This window comes from Anguilla anguilla, chromosome 13 (assembly GCF_013347855.1).
Source record: "Anguilla anguilla isolate fAngAng1 chromosome 13, fAngAng1.pri, whole genome shotgun sequence".
In the NCBI taxonomy this organism is placed as follows: Eukaryota; Metazoa; Chordata; class Actinopteri; order Anguilliformes; family Anguillidae; genus Anguilla; species Anguilla anguilla.
In genome coordinates this window covers 27367502-27390930 of record NC_049213.1, presented here as the reverse complement: position 1 = coordinate 27390930, position 23429 = coordinate 27367502, and the positions used below count along the sequence as shown (strand labels likewise).

The window sequence follows — 23429 nt, the reverse complement described above, 5'->3', positions numbered from 1 at the left end:
CGGGTTTTGAGGGTGTGGAAACGGTTTTGGAGTCCACAGCACCACCTGGTGTATAATAATGTAGCACATGCCGGCGTATAGTTTCCGGTGTTATGGCGCCTGGCTGCCCATACTTCTGTCTAGTTTCTCAGAGGTAAGTGCGATTATGTAATGCGTACAGTTATTTGAACATTTGAAAGCTGCCTTTAAAATGTTAGGTTTGTATTGTTTGTGCCAATAGGGCGGTATGCGTGCCCAGTGGCCATATTTGGTACGATGTGTACACTGATGGTGATCCGCTGGTCCGATGGGGACAGGGGCTACATTGTCGCTGTGGAATGCATGAGGAGACTGTGTGGCGAATTGTGTGCTATCAATTAAAGAAAAATAAATAAAAAACAGAATCCAGCAATTTCCCTCACTTATGCATCCTCTTGTGCCAATGGAGTGTGGCGCATTGCTATCTAACGTTTTGTTAAATAATTATGTAAGCTGTTGACTATGAGTCTATGACAATAGCATATTCGTAAATGCAAATGTATCGCTGTACTGTATTTACTAGCTTTATGTCATTAAACTGGGAACAGAATTACGAATTAATTAATTGTTTTTGGGAAACAAATAAATTTACTTTCCTCAAAACATCGGCATTCTTAACTCATCGTTTAAATAGGCTAGTCTAGTTGCCCGAGGGGAAGTAATTAAGATCTTCTGACTCTACTTTGTGTGTCAAGTTTCATTTCGGGAAATGCAAACATTGTATTTGTGCACTCAGGATAAACAGCGAGGTGGTGCGTGTTATCTACAGGGTGTTGCGCTGCGCGATCTATACTTTCCCACGGGTCGAAAAGAATTTCAGCAATCTGAACTCATTTTTTTCGTGAATGGGTGTCTTGCGTTTATCCCACACGCCATGTTTTTTGTGAATTTGTGAATATAGTTGACGTGAAATGGATATGTTGTGTATAGTTCGTAGATCATTAAATAAGCTGACACGCAGACTACATCTAACGATCAGTATGGGAATTTAGTGTACAGAACGATCTATAAATAGAACTCTGGTCTCATATTTCGCGTTTCTTGTTGTGGTTCACGTGCATAGGCTGCAATAACAGAACATGCACTTGCTTCTGATGTCAACTCTGACATTTCCCCTATCCCAGCCCTGATTTACAAAACAATGGTAGGAAAGAGACCACTAATATTTCCTGCAACAGGACCTCACAGAGCTGAGATCCGCCATAAGCAGTTTCCCACGCAATGTACTAATTCCATACTGGTTTTTTCCCATGCCCATTTCAAAGAGCTTTCCTGCCTCTCTCTTCAGGCTCTGGGTGTGTTGTAAACTAGTGCGACCTGCCCATGTGCTCTCTGACTGACTATGCTGTTGCTGGTAGCACTGGAAGTCTTTGCTTACACTGTGGTCAGCAGCAAGACGAACGACCGCACTTTCACCGACGACAGAAGCCACAAACCAAGCCTGAACTACAGCAGTTTCTCGTTGCCAGAGGAGCACATTCCTTACTTTCTCAACAGTAACAAGAAGGTCGCCGAGTTCTGCCGGGAGGACCCCCACTGTCCATTCAAAGTGAGATAAGGTCTTTCATTTCTGAGCATGTTGTTTTGGTTTCTTACAGTAGCACTTTGTGGTGTTGCAGAATATATACCTCAGTGCTTTCATCAGCACCCAGCATGTGCATTGCTTTCACAATGTGGGAGAAATTGATGGTGTTGCTGCAGGTCTTGTGTGATGGTAGCCCCTTATTTGTAGCAATAAGACTGGATGTGAGTTGCTGTGCTCAGTTTAAGAGCATTGTTCATGTCGCTCTTAGCAAGCCCCTCTCCCTCAGTCCTATACTGTTTGGTCCCCTGGCAGGACGCACTGCGGGAAGGCAAGGCTTGCTGGGGTTACGAGAATAACTGCTCCCCGGAGGACAGGTTCGGCTATCCCGTCTGCACCCAAGTCGACTCGGGATGGTGCGTCCTCGCCCCCGCCACCAAAACCACAGAGAGACAAAGCATCTATGACTATGGGTCATGTCTGAATTTAAAACTCACCTGCACCATCACCATAAATATATGCACTGATAAATCCATAATCATATTGTTTTGATGTTTGTAACAACACAGGTCATACAAATTATAATCCACTGAAATGATAATGTTTCATGTGTTATCAAAGAGAGCGGTAAGTGATATGATATGGTCTGCTGAAGTGTAATGTTAGTGGCTTTGTGGGAATACGCTGTACCCATGTGGACTAACCCTGGCCCGTGTGCCCTCCTTTATACCCAGGGCCAGCTCAATTCAAGCTGCCCAGGATGTGTTCTGGAAACAGGCGGATTTTGGTTACGTGAGAGAGCGTCTAGACGAAATGAAAACACTCTGCAAGCCCTCAAATCCTGTGAGTCTTACTGTTACATTTTCTCTAAATGGTTAGGATTTTGAGTGTGGGAAACATGATTGTGAACCTTCGTGGATTTTGCTCACAGAGCTTGAATGTGCTTGATTTTATGCAAAGCTCACTTGGCCATAGCTCTGCATAACATCCAAAGAAGCTCTGTATTCAGTGACATTAACTGGCATCGACATTTGTTTACCAAAGCAGGCACTCTCCCCGACTAACCGGTTACTGTGTGAGGCAGAGTAAAGATTTGTGCACGTTATTCAATTCCATTGTAAGGTCACTGATTTTAGAATATGACCCTTGAAATCTTCATCTTTTATGGAACTTTGAATAGCCTCAAATATTTCATTAGATACACTGTGGAAATTGCAATCCTGCTATGAGGTTGCCAGCTAAAGATAACGGTTGTTTTTCCAGGTAGATTCCTCTCTGACCTGCAGCAGCCACATGCGCTTCTGCAGAGCCACTAACCTCTACCTGGACCTGAGAAGTCCCCACAGAGCCCATGAGAGGTCAGTGCACAGATCACATGATCAGGATGACTCTTAGCTGGCTCCCAGCATGGTCCTCTCTAAAATAGGAAGCAGCTGTGGGCTGACACATCCACTGCCACGCTCTATGGAACTGGCAGCCGCTCCACATGCAGACAATTACAGGATAAGTCATTGTTAAGGTTAAGGATAATACTTATTCTTCTTACTCTGTTATCATTATTATTATTATTATTATTGTTGTTGTTGTTGTTGTTGTTGTTCTCTTCTTCTTCCTCTTCCTTCTCTCATTCTTCTCATCTTCCTGTTCCTTCTCTTTTTTGTTGTTTCAGAAGTAGTGGTTGTAGTAGTTCTAGTTTTTATAGTAGCTGTGGTTGTTATTGTACTGCATTTTTCTTGCTTCACATGCTCTCTCTGGTCTTGACGCTCCGTGCAGGTATAAGGAGGACTTCATTCAGGCGGGGGAGATTGGAGGTCACTGCAGTCTGAACACTAGGGCTCTGCTTGCAGAAGGACAACACAAGAGCCCACTCCAGTCCTGGTGAGGGAGACACTCAGCCACCCAATAACACGGTGACACTTATTAAGGATGCAGTCGCTGTAACACCAACACACAATCCCTGACTGATCACATATTTATGTACCGAAATGCTGCTATTGTAGTTTCTTAGTTTCTTTTTATCTTTATCATATGCATATGCAACCTTTTCCTTTATGTTGAGCAAGCATACATTCTGTTCAGCGGACTTCTAGAACAATAAGTCTGTGCTCACCCAGGGGTAAATAATGCTGTAACACTTCAAGGTCTCTGGAGAGGCCTCAAGCCATAAATTAGTTCAGGATAGATTAGACAGTAAGGGTGTGCCTCCACACTCCAGCAGATTAAAAACAGAGGGGAAATAACAATGGGAATTTACAGAGGATTCAAGGATAAAAACATGTAGCTTAGCCCTGATGACTAACAAACAGTACTACCCCAGTGCGATAAGCACTGTATAAATAGAATCCCATAAAGCTACCATGGATAAAGGGAAATCTCAGAAGCCTGCATTTCAGACTTGTGGTTCACATTTCCTGAGAAAGTGCTGTTTCTACCTGCCTCCATAGAAACGGCAGTCTATTACTGCTTGAAGCCTGTGTTTAACTGAGTTCCTTACTCTCCTTATTCAGTGCAGTTCCTTGGGTGAAGATTCCCCTATCATTATTATTTTGTTTACTATAGATTTCAGGTCTATATTTTGTTTTCTTAGAGCTATAGCCATAGTTAAGAATTACTTGGTAAATTTTCCTACAAAGGTTTGCTGAGCTACAGATGTACACAGAACTTAACTTCCACCCAGTGGATGATGGGCATTGTGACATCATCATTGAGCGGCCCACAATCTTCATGAAACTAGATGCAGGTAAAGATCATTTTCCTTTGGGCCTAGCTTTGTGAGTTTGTAGATTTCTCTGGAATATTGCAACGGGGTGATATGTAATTGTCCCTCTTGCAGGGGTGAATATGTACCATCACTTCTGTGACTTTGTGAACCTCTACATCTCGCAGCATCTTAACAACTCCTTCAGCAAAGATGTCAACATCGTCATGTGGGACACTGTGGGTATTCTGCTGCTAACGTGGTGCCAGTGGCATGTTGCATTAAGAAAATTATCCTATGAACGTATGCCAGGAACGCATGAGAGCTAGCTTAGACGTACACACTCTTAAGAATGAATTGCAGTACTAACCACAGCATCAGCATCAAAGGCTGGTTTGTTTAGTTATCAGAAGGTAAATCCTTCAGACTGCCAAATTAGCATTAGTGGGACACTTCCAGAAGTGAGACCTATAGCAACATTGTGTGATATTACTGCACATTACACAAATGCGTGCGAAGCAGTAACTGAGGAATTCAGGGGGAAGTGCAGGAAAAAACACCATGATTCATGAGAAATACTATCCTGTCCATTGTTCTCCTCTTTGCTAGTGCAGATGTAGGAAGGGGGGGGGGGGGAGATGGGGAAGCTTGAAAGTACCTTTCATGTAACAAGCAATGGCCATGAGCGTGCCCAGTGTCTGTGACATACTTGAAGAACTGTGGTTAAAGGCTTTTTATTTGCTGTATTATTTTTAAATAGTGAATACTTTTTCATAATATATTTTTTTTGCTTGTAATATTACAAAAATACTTGAGAATTCCAAAAATGCAGACTGTACATATTCACATTTCAAACCAGCTATTTCTGTAGAAGCAGTAGACATAGTTTCAGTCCATAATTGCAGGCTACAGGTAGCCTAATATTAAGTTCTTTCCCAGTGAGTCAGAGTGGAAAAAAACAAAGGTAAAGCATAGTAAAAGATAGTTTATAGGGAATAAACATTGTTCACAGTGATGAATCACAGGACTTAGTATTCAGCCAACCATTATGCTAATATTATCTTTTGCTTCACAGAGCCTGTATGGATATGGGGATCTTTTCAGTGAGACATGGAAAGCATTCTCTGATTATGAGATTATTCATCTTAAAACATTTGACTCTAAAAGGGTAAGGACTGTTACATCTTCGTACATACATTCAGAATGCTCCAAAGAGAGACTAAATGTATAGACATTTAGCACCACTATCTGAATCGGCCCCATGCAACCAATGTATTTTTGTGTGGTGATGTTGTGCGGCTGTGCTAAGTGCTGTTTTTGCGATAGACTGTGTTTTGTGCGTTTACCATGCTTCTGTGGCTTTCACAGGTGTGCTTCAAGGACACTGTCTTTTCGTTGCTTCCTCGAATGAGATACGGCTTGTTCTACAATACGCCATTAGTGAGTATCCAACACTCAAGCCTTGTGGTCAATAAAAATAATCATACTGTTTACCATGCATGCATGTTGCTTTAACCATGGCAACATGTATGCACATGCACACAACCTACATTTCCAAATAGAATCCAGATACAGTGGAGATTTATTTAAGTGATTCAGAGTACCTTGCTCAAGCAGAAACCTGGTTCAAATCAGTGGTTGTGTGTGAGAGTTTCCAAATGGGGTTTTCTAAGACAGAATTGGTTCAGTAAATAAATGAAGTTATATTACTCCTTCCTCTTAGTGCATAGTGATTCATGTGCTCAGTTGTGTGCAGAGCATCGTTTCAGGCAGCCTTGAAGTTTGAAGTATTGATATGCTACGTTAATATCTGACTCTTTGATTTTTATACACGCAGTGTGCAAATAGTCACATTTTTGTTCCAGTTGCTGATAGTGCTGATGTAAGTGTGAGAGAGGAGAAGAGGAAGAGAGATAGGAATGATAAATCACTGATGTGCACAAATCATGGATTGCTTTTGTATCTGTGTGCGAGAGTAGCTGAGAAGGCAAAAACTAATGTGTGAGATTCACAGATTATGTATGTGTGTTTGTGTGCGTGTGTCCATGTGTTTGTGTGTGCACGTGTGTGTTTTCATGATTGTGTGTGTGTGTGTGTGTTCATTTGTGTGTGTGTACTCATGCATGTGTGTGTGCTTGTGTGTATGCATGCAAGCATGTCTGAAAGAGCGAAATGAAAGAAATAAAATAACGTGTGATTCACAGATTTCTGACTGCTATAGTGATGGATTGTTCAGGGCGTTCTCACAGCATGTCCTGCACAGACTACAGATCCCCCAAAATGGCCCGAAGGTGAGTGTAGTCCCCTACCCCTAACCTCCCTCCCCTTCTACGCACTCACAAATATATCACACACACTCCCTCATGGTGGAAAATGAAGGCCATTGTTTTGGCTGTTGGATATGCCAGTGAGAAGGTAAGGTCTTTGTGTATTCAAAGCAGCCTGTGAATATGGTTAACAGATGTTTCCCAGCAGGCTGTGTTCCTATTAATAGAGCTTCACTGCATACCACTGCATCCACCTGCTACTGACTTCACTCTCCTCCCTCTTTGTATTGTTACAATGTTTACCACAAGCATATTAAGCTTTTCTTTACCCTTTTGTTGTGCAGTGGTCATTACAATTTATTTAATTTACTGTAAATAGTTTTGTAAGTAATTATTTAGCTCATCAGCTGCTAGCATCCCCTCAAATCCTTTCTGAGCAAGTTGTGCACGGCTGTAATACAGATTCCCTGTGATACAGTATGTGGCTAGTGCGGACTGCTATATCAGACATTCTGTCTGTGCACGTGAGTTGAGTTCCTGTCCACCTTTTCACCTCAGGCATTGCGCTCCAACTGTTCTCATTTGTAAATGAAAGGGTCATTAAAACAGCAAATCCGAAGTGTCAAGTTCACCCATGATTCGTGAACTAAAAATAGAACTTTCCATTACATCGCTAGATGGCACTGTTGTATCAATAATCACCTATGCTTGTTAAAAGAGCGCACATTTTTATTGGTTGATGTATATTGCTGAAATCTTGGGCTGAAATTGCATCTATTTTTGGATTTACTCTTTCATTTGGAAAAGGAAACTGTTGCAAGATTTTATTTTTTTATTTATGTTAAAATGCTGATGAAGTGTCACATCAAATTCGCATGCTGTCATAGGATTAGCATGAAGTATTATTTGTATTTAGTTGATTTAACTGTATAAAAAGTGTAGGAGAGACTTCAGTGGTCTCTGTTTTTTAATTTATTTGAATTGTTTGTATTTTAATGATGGAAAATAACTGTGATTTTTAAAAACCCCTTTGTGGTTTTGGAGAAGAGATGATTGTGGTGTTAGGATTTATGGATTAGTTAATCTGGGATTCAATGTGTCAAAAGTGCATGAACAACTTGTTTTTTGACAGAAGTGTTGTTGGCTCACAATATGTTTCACTTAGTTTATTTTTCAGTAAGAACTAAAATGTGTTAAATGTTTTTGTTTATATCTTGTGTTTGTTCATTGTAACTTTGGAAAATGCAGATTGATTGGGGAAAACATTTGCATGTTTTGCTTTGCATAGCCAAACATAAAAGTGATGTTTCAATAGGGTTATTGTGATTGTATGGTGTATTTATACTTCTTCTACTTTTGAAATTAGAGCCCTCACCCATAGAAATGGGAAAATCTTGTGGTCCATTTTTGCGTTGAAGGAAACATGGGTAAAATGTATTAATCTGTAATTATGTCAGCCTTTGAATATATACTTTGATCGCAGAATGGGAAAATACGCGTCACATTACTTGCAAGGAGCACAGAGTATCGAAAGATTTTAAACCAGCAAGAGGTGAGTGTGTTTGGCTGCTATGCCTTAAGCTGTTCATTTATTGTGGAAATGTACACTCCGATTACTGTAATTGGGTCCTAATCTTAATATCTTGTCTTTTTTACATCTGTCATGAACCTCACAATGTACCCATTGTTTCACAGCTTATAAATGCTTTGAAAACCGTTCCATCATTTGAGGTTAAACTGGTGGATTACAAATTCAAGTAAGTAAGAATTTTAAATGGCTTTTCTCAGGTGTCCCTTTGGCAACAATTGCAGTGTTTGGTTGAATGGGACAGAGAGAGTTTTTTTGATCACAAAGTGGATTGAAAACTGAAGCTTCTTGTTGTCCCCCCCCCCCCCCCCCCCCCCATCAGGGATATCTCTTTCTTGGATCAGATCAGGATCACCCATAACTCAGACATCTTCATCGGCATGCATGGGGCGGGCCTGACACACCTCCTCTTCCTCCCAGACTGGGCCGTCATCTTCGAACTGTGAGTGAGGCGGTAGCGGCTGTCCTGCCGATTTAGCGGTGCCTGTCATTGTCCCTCTCGGTGGCATTTCGCCCATCTCGCCTTCTTAAATCCTCTGTCTGTGATTTTCCTCCTGTCTCCCTCCTTCAGCCTGTCTGTCTGTCTGTCTGCCTGTCAGTGCTGCCGCTCCACAGGGAAACCTCTGTCTGTATTCCCTCGCTTGGTGTGTGTCTCTGTATCATTGTGAGATCTGCTCTGGCTGGCTGCCACGACAGTGAAATAGTGTGTAATTAAAGAGGCATTCATCACGCCGGGACATTATGGGCGCTGCGCCACTTGCAGCTGAGAATGGAAGATAAAGTGTCTGGCCCTGTTTTTCACAGATATAACTGTCAGGATGAAAGCTGCTATCGAGATCTGGCTCGACTGCGGGGAATACATTACGTGACTTGGCAGAAAAGGGACAAAGTGGTTCCTCAGGACAAGGTGGGGAGAGACGGCATTGCCCAACAAGCGAAAGCCTGCTCCGTTTACCCTTTTGTCCTCCTGTCAGAGGCTGGGTATACACCCATATATGCATTTCTGCGTAGCCCCAGGGCACCTGTTGTATGCACCTGTGTGTTCACTGTACTTTGCATGCAACAACATCTCCGAAGTTTCCTTCACATTTGGTTGAAGTGCCCATACTCAGGGTTGAAGGGTATTTTATACGTTTTGTTTTCACCATGTAGAAATTACAGCACTTCTTGTAAATAGCCCCCCCCCCCCATTTCAGGGCACCATTATGTTTGGGACATATTAATGAAAGTAACCATGTTTAGTACTTTGTCGCATATCCTTTGCATGCAATGACTACTTGAAATGCTTGAAGTCTGTGACCCATAGACATCACCAGGTGCTGAGTATCTTCTCTGTTGACGCTCTGCCAGGCCTGTACTGCAGCCATCTTCAGCTTCTGCTTGTTCTGGATGCTGTTTGCCGTATGTTTTCTCTTCAGCATATGAAATGCATGTTCAGTTGGATTCAGTTTGGGTGAATGACTTGGCCAGATAGGAATTTTCTAGCTTTTGTCTTTGAAAAACTCCCTTGTTGCTTTAGCAGTATGTTTGGAATCATTGACTTCCTGTAGCAAGAAACACCATCCAACAAGTTCTGAGGCATTTGGCTTCAGCAGATGAGATACTTTTGTATAGTTCAGAATTCATTCTGTTGCTGCTATTAGCAGTTACATCATCAGTGAAGATAAGTGGGACAGTAACTGTGATAGCCATAAATGCCGGTAATAGAGAAAACAAATGCACGCCCAAAAACTTTTGCACGGTGCTGGGTCAGGAATATTTTAAGATCGGAAAAGAAAAGACTTGCATACTCACCCGTAGGTGTGTGAGGTGCTCTCCTCCCACAAAGACTTCAAAGGGTGGTGCATAAACTATACATGTGTAATGTTTTTCAATACGGGGTAATAATACATATAATCCTTAGACAATAAAATGGAAACTACAATGAAAACTAGCACCAAATGAACCTGACCGAACATCCATGCATATCAAAAGGAAACACCTAGGAAACAGTCTAAAAAAACAAGAATATAGCCCCATGTCATCATAGGTATTTCTTCACACTGGAATAAAGTGAATAAATTCACTAAGATGGTTTAATGTTGAACTCCTCATTGAGTACACTTGGGGTTAAAGTACGTAAATCCAAAAAACTTTCCCTTCGGAGAAGCGTATTGTTAATGTCGCCCCTCCAGTGTAGAATGCAATTTTTTTGATGCCCCTAAAGCTAGAAACTGGCTGGCTGTAATTTCTACATGGTGAAACCAAAATATAGAAAAATAACCTTTAAAACAACTGAGCATCTGCACTTTAATCACATGTGAATTATTTGATTGGAAATTTTACATTGTGGAGTACAGGAAAATAAACTTTGTCCGAAACATTATTCCCATGATCTCAGGAATGTGGTACATCAACTTACCAACATGAAGAAATGCACAAATACCTTACACAATATCACATAAAATGGTTCCAACAGTTGAAGATCAAATAGTGTGAAGAGAGATGAACTGCTCAAGAAAATTTAATTAATTTTCTGACAGGGTCACCATCCCACGCTGGGGGATCATCCCAAGTTCACCAATTACTCCTTCGATGTGGCGGAGTTCATGCGCATTGTCCTGCTGGCCGCCGAGCATGTGCAGACCCATCAGAAGTGGCGACGCATACTCAAACACGATGAGCTGTAAGGCCCTGGAAAAGAGCACAAACAGGGGAAGCACCCTGTGTTGAGATGTCACAGAACACGCGCCTTGTGCACTCCTACGTGTGGGTTCATTTAGGGACTCACAGAATGACAGAGTATGTCATTCACAAATGTAGGGAGATAATGAATGTCTTGTTTTTGTAGCTGCTTGTTGTTGTACATGTTGTTGTATTCCTAAGTTAGGTGAAGTGGAGAAATAGGCTGGCGTCCAGTAATCGCTCACTAGAATATGATTCTATGCCCTCTAGAACCTAGACTTGCTGTGTTCTGCTTGTAAAGCATTGGCTCCCCCCACTTTCAGTATACCACTCCAGTTATTTGCCCAAATGACTATAGTTGAAATTAAATGGCCCAATAGAATATGTTGGTGCCTGTGTCACATTTTATGAATTGATGCAATTATATTCAGACATGACCTGCCATACGTCATTCAACTGCCCTCTCTGACACTCCATTCTTGCCACACTCATATTATGTCTAACAACAGTATTTTCTGTGGGACACAGCTCTGTTGATACCACGTGCATCATGAATTCACCTCTGTATTAATGTGTGAATCGACTGTAGCATTGACTGAACTGTATTTAGTCTCTGTAGGATCATTTGGAGCTCTTGTTAATTCTTGTCTAACCAAATGCGTTCTTCTCATTTATTTAATGCTTTGTTAAGTTAAATTTGACTTTTGGATAGATAATGAAGAAAATGGCATCAAGTTATATTGATAATTTACTATTTCAGCACATATATGTGTCATGCCATACATGTATAGCACTCCATTATATGTATAATGGAAAATCATTAAGAAAAATGTTGACATAGCAAGTTTCTTGAAGAATATAAATTATATTACTGTATATTTGTATTTGGTTGCCTTTTCTAAAACTACAAGGAAATTGTCTATGAAATTACACCAGTGAGGAATGTACTTCATTTTCAGCTTTTTTAAAAACTGTATTTCACTTATCTATGTTCTTTTGTAGTCTGCATTCTTGTTATCACATTAAGATACAGAAGTATGTGTTACAAAGGAATAAGTACATTACTTGAATGTGTGTGATGCCCTTGATATTTGGAGGAAACTGATTTGTTCAGATGCATTTTCTGTGTTGCCCCGCTAGTTTTTCTGAATTGTTATTTTATTGAAGTGAAATTTTAAATCAGACTTTCTGGTTTTTTTTTTTTTTTTTTTTTGAAAAACAAAAAAAGCCATCATATTCAGATGCTTGTAGCCGATCTGAAAGAGAAGTACTTATACAATCTGCGTTTACCCATTCTCAGCTTCCCAGTCTGTTTAATAATATTCACAGTGGAGTGAATAAATAAATTAAGCTATATTCTGACATATAGTGCAATGACACGTTTCCATCATCCTGCTCAGTTTATATATACTGATTCACCTTTTAATAGACAGTGGCTTATGCTGAGTTTTGCTGATTTTGGGGAAAATATTACAGTTTTGTTTTCCCCACTATATTTTCGGGGCACCTCACCTGCAAGCTATTGCTCTTGACGAAAGGGCAGTAAGTTTGAGCTTTTCATTGTCACCATCATAAATCTCTGTGACCTCAAAACTCAGCAGTGCATCTGTGGTGGATGCTGATGCTGTCATCCCACTAGATGGCAGTCTAACACTGTACTAATTTCATTTGCGGGTACCTTTGAAAGTACTAAAGGGATGGTGTAGGACAATATAGAGATTAGATTATACCATCTGCTGCATTGAGAAGTGAATCCTATTAAATGTCAGGATGCCACCTGTATTTATATAAATTAAAACTGTAGGTGAGGCAAATTATTTCATATTACCCTTAAATTATGCCCAAGTGTCCACAATAATTTATTGTAAGCTGGATATGCCTGTCTGTCTAAAGATCCATCCTTAGTAAACTTAATGAATTGGACAGGTGGAAGTGAATGTGAAATGTCACTTGAAAGATGCTACTGTGGAGAGGAACTCCTGAAAGGGTCTCCTGACTGTGACCACAGATTACAAATGCTGACCTCCGAAAGAAAGGAATGATCTGTACTTCTGAAATAAACTGATAATTACCATCATGACATGTATACAGCATCTTTTACTTATCTCTCCTCACCTGGGGATCATAAGTTTATGAAACTGCTTGAATCTTGAATGGTCTAAAAAATAAATGGAGCAATGGAAAGAAAATCATGAATTGATAATAAACTGGAGTGAATTATAATTATGTAACTGTTTAAAACTACTTTTAAGAAGTTACGAAGCGAGTTTTCAATGCATGGCACATTTCTGTCACTGTAAAGTGAATACTCAATATTCATATCTTAGGAGCAGTCTCACAGAGATGGCCTAGGCAAGTGTGCGAGTGTGTGTGTGTGTGTGTGTGCGTGCGTGTGTATGTGTGTGGGTGGGTGTGTATTAACACACTGCAACTATATTAGGAACTGGGTAAAGAATTTACGTACTACTGGTGGTGATCTTCTGCCTTCATCCTCCGGTATTATCCGTACATACGGGTAAGTAGTTCAAAACAAAATGCCATGAAAGTCATCAAAATATGTTGCATAATACACACGCACACACACACACACACACGCACACATACATATAAAAATAAACACATCTTAAAAATATATGCGGGTGCAGACAGAAAAGTGTTTTCTGTGGGTGTGCATTATCTTTGCTCTATGCACACAGTAAATAGATATGGATGAGGATATTTCTCTCTCTCTCTCCCTCTCTCTGCAGATGAATGAAGATGTGGCCAAACACACAGGCAGTTTGTTACTGGTGTGGGATGCCGGTGTCTGGCACACTCCACGCTGCGGTAATAAGCCCTCGGTGGGCTGGTCACAGAGATCCCTGTCTCTGCGCATTTCCATTGTAATTAGAGTCTGTAATAGGTGACTTATGGTCTCGCGGCCCGAGAAAGATTGCGTCCTCCCTCACTTCCCAGTTAATGATGAGGCTTATACAATGCTGCAAATGAAAGCCCCTCCGCTCCTTTTGCGGAGTGTCTCGCTGTGCGGGCCGCGATGCTGTTGCTCAGGTGGCCTGGTTTTCATCAGAAGTAATGGCGCGTCTCCAGCGAAAGTGCTGTCGTAGGATTACTTTCACCCTTTGTTATATTAACATGCACTACACATTCCGGCTCAGAGGAACCAAATGCATATCAAATATGCATTTCAAAGCCGGTGTTATGCTTCACCATAAGAGTGATTTCTCCCCAAGCAGAGCCTGGTTATTGTGCAGATATGGATGTGATTCATGCAGTTCTGGGAGTGTGATCCAGACAACAATGTGAGGGAGACTCATTACACAGTTGTATCATTAGAAGAGTGCTTTTGTTTGTTGGTTTGTTTGTTTGTTTGTTTTAAAGTTGCCAGCATAGCTTCCCAGGCATTACACGAGATTAAAGATTAGACAAGATTAAGGATTTACTCCTACTCAGTAAAATGTCCAGGGTTAATTCAACTCTAACAGAGTACATATGGGTCCAATAGGGACTATATGTACCCAGTGTGAGTTGATTTAACACTGAACAATTTACTGTGTGTATTTTTCTTTTAGCCAGATTTATCCTAATTGGAACTACCAGCATGATAGTTAATGTGAACATTTTTATGCTTGTGTGGGTCAGTTTTTGGCTTTATGGTGCTACATAAACTGTCCTTATTTTAAATTTTCCTTTGCTTGTCCATTCCCCATTGTCTTTATGCACAATATCCACTCTTTTTTCTACATCAGCTCACCCTAATCTGATTTATCATAGAGAAAAAATGTTTCTCACCACTGAACAGAAAAAATCAATTACGGAATGCTCATTTTACCTACCACTTTACAAATACCCTCCAAAGCAAGAATTATTTTTTTTCTTTTGGAGAGTGAGTTTCCTTGGTAAATGTGGAAATATTGATTGAATGAAAAATAAATTCATCTAGTTATGACCAGATATCTCCATAATATTTTCTTTGAGGGAACAATTATGGAGAGCAGTACACGCAGTAGGCATTCTACAGCCCAAGCTGTCTGCAATCCTTCCCTTTACTCAAATTCCACTTATTCAGCAATTGCTCCACATTACTGTGTATATATATCTAGTCAAATCAAAGGTTTTCAGGCAGAGCATGGCTGTGATTATCAGGAATAAATGTTGATGCAAACAAATGGAATAACCAGATATAACTCAGAAAAAATGTCATTAGTACAAGACATAGAGGGAATGAGACTGGGTGTTGTATCATTTAACATCCCTGTGCACAGTACAGTCAGGTATTTTAATACCTTTGGAGAGTTCCAGTATTTCCCAGCCAAGGGGTAAAGTGAATGAGGTAAGTGCTTTTGATCAAATGAAATACAGTATTAAGGGTATAGACAGCTGCACCTTGGGTTCAGTCCATTCAGGGTATTTTTGACTATGTCAGCAAGAAAATCAAAGGAAGCTGTGGCCTATTCAGATTTACAGTGAGCATTTACCTTTTCATACATGGATGATAACCTGCAATTTTACTTGATTTTTATTGTTTATTTTTTCTATGGTTTTATATTCTTTATTTGAATTATGATATTTTCTTGTGTGTAATTGAGGTGGGGAAAGATTAAGATTATGTGCTTCCTGTTTTTTCTCTCTCAGGTAGTGCCCCCATTCCACCACCTTTTGGGCAAATGAATAAAGAAATATTGTGCAAAATGTCTATAATCCAAGCAATAGATTTATCTCACACCAGGAAATGAATGCATCAAGTTAATTAATAAAGACAGTTAGGGAGTGTTTCTCAGAAGAAGGTAATTTACCTTTTTTTTGATTTTGTCTATTATTTCCAGATGAAACAATGGTTTGGGGGTGATATTTTGGGGGACTGAAGAAGTAAAACGTGGAGTACTGTGTACTCTATGCAATTCAATTCTGAATGTTACTCATATCCTTGTGCATTGAGCTGAGATTTCTCTGTTAAGCAACCACATATGGCAAACCTCAAATTAAAGCCTAAAATGTGCAAAAAGTCTTATCACTTACAAATTACATTAGTATGCAATATCAATATCTCCACATATATAAGATTGACTTTTACTTTTAAAAAGATAAGGGATACAGTAAGATCTTAGTGGAAGCATTTATTTTATAATTTATATAGGAACTACTAGCCTTTATCTGAATATATTTTAGAAACAGAAGGACTCTAAGAGCTTTAGTCTGTGCTCGTTCATATAATAAAGGATTTTGAAAAGTCTCAGCATTTCTCGTTTGCTTAGAAGTCATATTTTGTGGAAACTAACTTTCCATGAATTTTCATAGGCCCAGCATCTCACTATACATAGATAACTCACAAGTACGGAATGACTTGATTCTTACTGTTAATGCATCAATTCGTCTTCCCTAGAAACTGAGAAATTGAGTGCATTTCTCCGGAAGATTGTTTTCAGACTAAATGTATATCTAGAAGTCATTCTAGCTGATAGAGCCTTTAAAATAAGTAATAAAGTCCAGGGTGTGTCTTCACAAGGTTGTGGGTAATAAATATTTTATGAGATAAAGATCTGGAAAAAAAAAAAAATGTGTTCAATGTTGAAAATAAATCACTAAATGAAACTGGATGTACAGCTACGTGCGGCTGGATTGCAGTCATTCATGTTTGGAAAAAAGAAAAAAAAGAATACGGTAGCCTACATTTAAATGAAAGGTCTATGTCTCAATAGTAGCCTTCTAATTATACTATATTGATCTTTCTTATTTCATTTGAAATAAGTATAATTGAAATGTCTGCGATTAGCCCTATGTGTTTTGATGTGGTTGCTCGCCTCGACCCGAGTTTTAGTTGTAGCCTACTGTGTGAGATGATGGGGTGGAGTTAACTATACCTACCAGTATATGCTCGGTTCAAAAGCAAAGAAAAACATGGTACATTCGTGTAGTTCTAATTGAGCAGCACACACAGTGAGGATTGTACATGTTATGGTAGCCTATATCTCACATTTGGATCGTGTCCAGCCTTATATCTCGCATCTGGACATCACATGGACAGGGACGGTTTCGTATTCAGCTTTTGTGAAAGCCCAGAGCTTGAACCAGCTCTGTGGCGCACACTCTGTGTTCAGTAACGTCATACCCGTATTAGCGCTTTGGGCACATAGACCCACTAACGCCAGATTCCCTACTCACATGCCCCAACATGAGATAAGCAAGCGTAATCTCTCGAATGGTAATGAAGGACGGCTCGGATGAGGAAAGAACAGATGGTTGTTTAATAAGTTTTGCGATGGCTGTGAAGGCTTCCCCTCAGGCCCGCTGACACTGGTCGCTATTCACACGAACTAGAATTAGGCTATCTGAAAGAACTGGCATGGGCAGAGATATCTGGGCTCACAGAATCTCGCGCTCTCGCACAACCTTGGATTATCAGAGATGCCATTTCCAAGGATAAGGCATTATATCGCATATTTTTTTGGAAGGCATTAAGACATTCATAGTAGTCTACACTGGTTCGGTATCACTAAAGGACACAACTTCATGTTTCTTTTTTATATTTGAAAGAGACAATGTATTAATACTGCAGATTAACTTCTGTTTAAATTAATATCAATACAAATCTCATTATCAGTTTAACCCCTTTCCCTCCTACTTCACAGGAGTCTTCCATTGGTTTGACATGGGTGATCTGAGTGGTCTGAGGATTTACGAGCATGTCATACTCAACTGAATGACTTACACAATTGATGGCAATTTAGGTTCACCCTTGGCTCATTTGCACACGCAATTTAACTTAAGTTGACGTAATCATAAATCTTGTTTTTCCGCATGGGCTTCGCTCCGACAATACACGGACAAAGAACTCGAATTGCTCTCTTTATAAAATACTGCAAAGCCTCATCCTATTTGATCCATACCCAGATCCAGCGCGTGCCATCATTAGGACAGAGTCGTCTTGTAAACTATGACATCACTTAGCGGACTTGAAATATTGCAAATGGGGCGGGGGCTTCGCACGTGTTCAGAATTGGGAGGGCAGGTTTGCAATTCTCTTGTCAAATCGATCTCAACTGGGGAAGAGTGCGGGGAGCAACTATCACCTCAAACATCACCGTCATTCAGATTTTCTCCAGCGGTTAGTGTGTCCGAGCATTATACGTACAGAGAAGAAAATCTCGTATTAAGTCTCCAGGAACGTAATTAAAACTGAACCCGAAAGCCGCTTTTTTGGATGTACTACTCACTTTTTCCCCCTACTTTTTATGTGGATGTAGAAGTGACTTCCCCTCAATGGCCTTTTTTTCTTCCTTGCTCTGTGATGGAAAGCGGTAACATGGGCAAAATATGCGCAGCACCTACTTCTAAATAAAGAAACCACAGGTCGCTGTAGTCTAGCGGCATATCTGCTTTGCGCTCGCCCGTCCAGAGGTCCGACTGTATCTCCGCGCGATGGACTGGAAGGTTTTGGGGTCCTCCTGCATTCGGTAATTGGAATCGGTGAAGTAAAGAAAAGTAAGACTACTGTGACCTTCCCGGATTTCTTGCATTGCGTTTGTGCGGACGAGAATGTCTTCGATTTGATATATTCGGGTAAGACGGTCATTTTACATGTTAAATTGGTGTATCGATGTTTATATTGACTCCTTGCTTGGTTTTATTTTAAGGCGCTTTTTAACCCCAAGGTTGGCCAGGGGGCTTCAGTCTCGGTCATTTTTACGAGGGCAAGAATTAAATTAACAACTCCAATTATGGATTGTGCATCTTTATAAAATATTTATTATTATTATTATTATTCATAATAATTAAAGATATTGTCTATGGATACTGATAGATCATAATATCCAATTTCTGCTTTTCTTGTTTCACCGGACGGTTACTCGCCGAGAAACGTGTCAAATTCTAGAAGCGGAAATACGAATGCGAATTATCTTTCTAAAAAAACTGCCTTTGTTTGCGAGTTCATGACTTCGTTTCAAAGAATTGTTTCGCTGAGTTTATCATGCTTGCTGGCAGAGTTGTTGAGGGAAATCAAAATTTACTGTTAAAGCTAGCTCGGCAACTTCAACAAACCAATGACCTTTTATATGCATTTATATTTCTAAAGTAGAGCAGACAAAAGTGTGAGAGAATGGGACATTGATCTCGGAAGGGTTAAATAGGCAATCGTTCGCTATTCTGTGCCTCTTAACACCTATTGAGTGGTCCGCAACGTTGATCCGCTGATCCAGCGGTTTTCGCTGGGTTTTTAATCATTTATCTTAGATCGCCATCGGGAAGAATTGAAAAGAAGTAGGGCGAATATAGCCTACTCATCAGCGCAGAGTGCATCTTAAATGAATCCAAAAGTACATTTTATCTCAACACGAACCCACTACTGAAAGTGTTACGGAGATCGCATACACCTGCTACTAATCGTAGCAGGTGTATGCAGATTAGATAAATCTCACCTTTCTTTATACCTGAATCTCTATGCATGTTCATCCTTATGTGAATGATTTAATGAAGGGAACCGCGAATATAAATTGCAGCAATTGTATGACATTGACTATATCATGTTCAACGTTATGCATCCTCATCTCCCTTCCTCTGCATCACCACCACCCACCTCTCATTATTTGCAAGTATTTAAACTCTTTATTTCCTCGATTTCCTCCCTCCCTCCTTTAGATCAACACCACACATTCATGTCATTAGTTTCCCAGTAAGATACAATAGGTTGATTGAGGGAGGACCCCGTTGCTCGGTAGGGTTCAGAGTCTTAATTCTCATTGACAGCCACATTTGGAGTCAAGCGGAGCAGTTAATCCTACAGAGATTACTTTCCCACTTTCAACCCCCCTGGACCTTTCCCCTTTGTAGGGGGCTGGTGTCACAGCCATGCCTTTGAGCTTCACTTTGAATGAAGGGAGCGAGGATTCTCTCCAACATCTGAGAGGCAGCGGCAACCGACAGCCTTCCTCCCCACAGTATCAGCATCTCGGTCCCGCTTTAACTTCTCGCCATCCTCCCAAACTACACGCTGCATGCCAATGCGTCTTCTACGAGGCCCTCCAAATTAGCCGCTAGGACGGAAACTCAGCTGAGCTTCATTAGCCCCGCCTATTTTATGGTTCAACATTTTTTCCTCCCCTGATGGAGGATTTCACGGTTGAATAAATGTGAGGAGCTGTGCGTATTTTTTGACAGAGAGTGCGAATGAAAGAGGAGACCTGCCCGTGGTAGATGTCCATAAATATGGCACACAACAGTTGCAAACAGGTCGACAAATCCCCCCTCTGCACTCTACATTAGCAGATTCACTTCCCGACTCCATGATTGATATATCGAGATTAGAAGGTTAAATCCCACTGAATGGGAAAACTGCAAATCTAGCGCCGTAATGGAAGCGCTCTTGACGGCAATTGTTTCCACTGCTCCCGACACTCCTTCCTGCATCATAGTACAGTTCTGCTGTGTGGAATAATACCGCTGTAAAACAACTTCACCCATGGAGCTATCCTGACAAATTCGACGGGGACAAATGCAAAAAGGCGTCCCCTTCTCTTCCTTTCTCTGTATCACGGCCTGAAGAATACAAAGCCGACGAAGGCACATCACTCTCCCGATAGGAATCCTCCCCAATTCCGCTCTGCTTTGTAAAAGGTTGACTGTGTGACTTCATCAGTTTGGTCTCATGATACACAGGGGTTAAACTGAGGAGGGAATATTAAGAGTTTTCCGTGGTATTTCTGTGCTTGTCCCATGCTTTCAGATACCTAATGAACGAACATGATATTTTGGTTTGTATGGGTATCAATGTCAGTTGCCTAATGGTGGAAAAATGAAGCTTGCAAATTAGAGGTAACCGGAAAAGATAGAATATTTTTTAAAAAAAATTTTCACCACTGTGTAGTAGTTCACAACAGATTAATTCCCTTCTTACTCTAAGTGCAGAATACATTAATTTTTTAAGACTCACAGTAACACTTAATTGAGTCTGACTGCTTTGAATTCAGGCAGCCATGACCAGCTCAATTCATGCAGGCTTTTTAATTGCACTTAACAAGATTTGCTTTGATTGATGCATTGTGAAAAAATTGACACCTTTCTTGTTATAGGGAGTTATTTGTGCACAAACATTTACCCAGCCAACAAGGGACATTTCAGCTGTCCTTTCATTTGATAGTTTCTCAGCGACAATTTAAATTATGCACCGAAAAACAAAACCAATTTTCCATGTTAATTTGGTATGATGTAAGGTTTGCTTGGAGTGCATTACATCTGCCTTTGTTGAGCCACCTTTTACAGATGATCGCATCACCTCCGTAAATTACTTGGCTGTGGCGCAGTGGAGTAAAAGACCTTGATACCGGCCAAATAACGAAAGTGCAAATGTCAGCCAGCCTCTTTTTTTATGCGTTTGTCTCAGAAAAATGAAAGGACATATCAAATAGCATATTTCACTTTTATGACAGTCTGAGCCCGTTTTTTGACATTTCGCAACGAAAGGAAGTGCCTGATCTAATTGAGCTTTGACAGATTTTGGAGAGTTCATAAGGGATAAGTTCCCTGGACTGCATCCTTTATTTAGTGTTTTCATAATACATTTAGCGTTTTCATAATACAATGCATTGTCACTTCTATTCATTTGTATAAAAAATCTAATTGGGCAGGTATTCTATTGCATATCTTGTGCCTTGTTTGATGAGTGTTGCCTTTTTCATGTTATAGCAGCTGGTACATGCGCTGGAGTATGCGCTTCCCATTCTGTGTATCAAGAACCTAAAAATCTTTTTTTGATATTGGAATGGTGTGATGTCACACCACGGGGGACTGTGGTAACTCTGACCTTCCCTTCATTGAGGTGATGGGTTCATCAGGGCCGTGAGCAAATCCACAGGTTCATGACTATCCAGGGTCACGGGTGATGTGGGAGTCTGGGAGGAAAAAGGATGGATGCCCCCAGTGTCCTCCATGCTAGGGGCTAGGGGTGAGGGCCTGGGGGTGCAAGATATGAGAATTCTTCTGGGAGGTGGGGGTTGGAGGTTTGGGGGGGGGGGGGGGGGGGGAGGGGGGTTGAGCGAACGGATCTGAGTATCCTTCTTGGAAGGTATCACTGAGAGGGTCAGATGGTTCTATGGTTCTCTTGGGAAGGTGGGAATGCGTGCGTGCGTGCGTGCGTGCGTGCGTGCGTGCGTGCGTGCGTGCGTGCGTGCGTGCGTGCGTGCGTGTGTGTGAGATGGGGGGCTGGGGGGGCTTGGCAGTAAACAGGTTAGAGGACTATCCTGGGGGATGGAGGGATATGATGTCAGGCTCTGGGGACTCAGAGATAAATTAATTCACTTATTGACAGCTCTGACACGTCTCACTGACTTTGTAAAATGAACAATTGATCAGTGTATTGCCGGCCGCCTCTTTGCACGCCTGGCACGTTTGGTCATTAATATAATTACAGGGCAGCCGGCTGCAGCACGATCATTAGCATCAGAGAGGCCTGAAATAACCAACATGTTAACTCTGTCTGCTGGCTTTTTGGCCGCGATTGGGGCCCACCTCATAAGACGATTTGCATCGATTGTCCTGATCCATAAACAAACAGCATTTAACAAGGCTGCGGAGTCGATGGGCCCACTGCATTCATCAGTGCCACAGAACGCGAATTAACCAAACTTCACAAACCCAGCTCAAATGGAAAATCAAACAGAGCCCTTTGTCGCAGGTTGTTTATCTTCAATTAATCATAATTTGGATAGGAATGACACAGAGCACAATTAATTTGCATTATCCTGGGGTGATTTACATTTCATATTTCTCTTTTGTCTCTCAGCAGTTTAATTGACTGGAGGGGGAGGGGGGAGGGCAGGATATTTTGACGTGGCTGAGGCCAATTGAACGATCGGCTCACCGTGTAACATTCCACAAGCCTTTTCTTTGTGCAGCGCTAGCTGTTACACTGTGGTAGGGTTTATTCTCCTCTCTTCACACCATTATATGCTGCCATCATGTCCTCTTTCACCATGCAGGCACACAGAATTCCACTGTCTGAGTCACCCATCGCATCGAGAGATGGGTGAAGAGTAATGCCTCCTCAGACAGATAGGTCTACAAACGACAAAACGCACAAATTTCCCATCAACCTAGGTTATAATATTTATTGATATGCACTTGAAACCAGCCTGTGACTGCTATGAAAAAGTTGTGCAAGTCGCTCTGGATAAGAGTGTCTGCTAAATGCCGGTGATGTAACTCTGTGTTTTTGCATTCGGGCCCAATTATTGTTCATCCACACCTCTGTCTAAGTTTTTGCAAATGTTGCTTGCCAGACATCAAGATACCCGGGGTAAACTATGTTCTGGAGGAAATGTGTATGCGTCTGTCATCTGAAACCAGCTCATCCACACAAGGCATTTAATAAAATGTGTATCAAAGGGTCACGATATACTAAGTAACTGACTTGCATTAAAATGCCAGATAAAAAATGGAAATTTATTTACAAAGGAAATACAAAGCGTTTTGGAATTTATGAATATAAATAAAATTTTGCTGCCACAAATAGTCTAAAACCTTGAGGTTGAGGTACAAAAATAAAAGCTGCAGTTATTGAATCACGCCACTAGGGGTCATAGTCATTTTCCATCACTGACCTGTCTTAAATAGGAAAGTTTTATTTTCCTTGCATCCCTAACTTCCCTACAGTCTAAACCCATTCCCACTATGGTTGATTAA

General features: G+C 40.9%; 2 protein-coding genes across 5 annotated transcripts in view; both read left to right on the top strand.

Moving 5' to 3' along the window:
- The first annotated feature begins 26 nt into the window (after positions 1 to 26).
- eogt (EGF domain-specific O-linked N-acetylglucosamine (GlcNAc) transferase) lies at positions 27 to 12837 on the top strand. 2 transcript variants are annotated; one of them, XM_035387892.1, is made up of 16 exons: positions 27 to 133; positions 1307 to 1567; positions 1856 to 1956; positions 2275 to 2383; positions 2804 to 2898; positions 3314 to 3418; positions 4174 to 4280; positions 4374 to 4477; positions 5314 to 5406; positions 5607 to 5678; positions 6443 to 6529; positions 7989 to 8057; positions 8201 to 8262; positions 8416 to 8535; positions 8898 to 9000; positions 10616 to 12837. In XM_035387892.1, the coding sequence occupies exons 2-16, from the start codon at positions 1361 to 1363 to the stop codon at positions 10760 to 10762; spliced, it is 1581 nt and encodes a 526-aa protein (XP_035243783.1). In that variant the 5' UTR covers positions 27 to 133; positions 1307 to 1360; the 3' UTR covers positions 10763 to 12837. The 2 variants fall into 2 exon arrangements, with proteins under 2 accessions (XP_035243783.1, XP_035243784.1); XM_035387893.1 differs by having other exon boundaries at positions 60 to 133; positions 1284 to 1567.
- Positions 12838 to 17741: 4904 nt separating this feature from the next.
- tafa4b (TAFA chemokine like family member 4b) overlaps positions 17742 to 23429 on the top strand; it is a 40251-nt gene continuing 34563 nt past the window's right edge. Inside the window, exon 1 of one of the 3 annotated variants that reach the window (XM_035389446.1) lies at positions 17742 to 18236. The gene's annotated coding sequence lies outside the window, so the exon portion shown is untranslated. Of the gene's footprint in view, positions 18315 to 23429 lie in introns of all 3 variants that reach the window. The other 2 variants (XM_035389445.1, XM_035389447.1) reach the window with 2 other exon arrangements.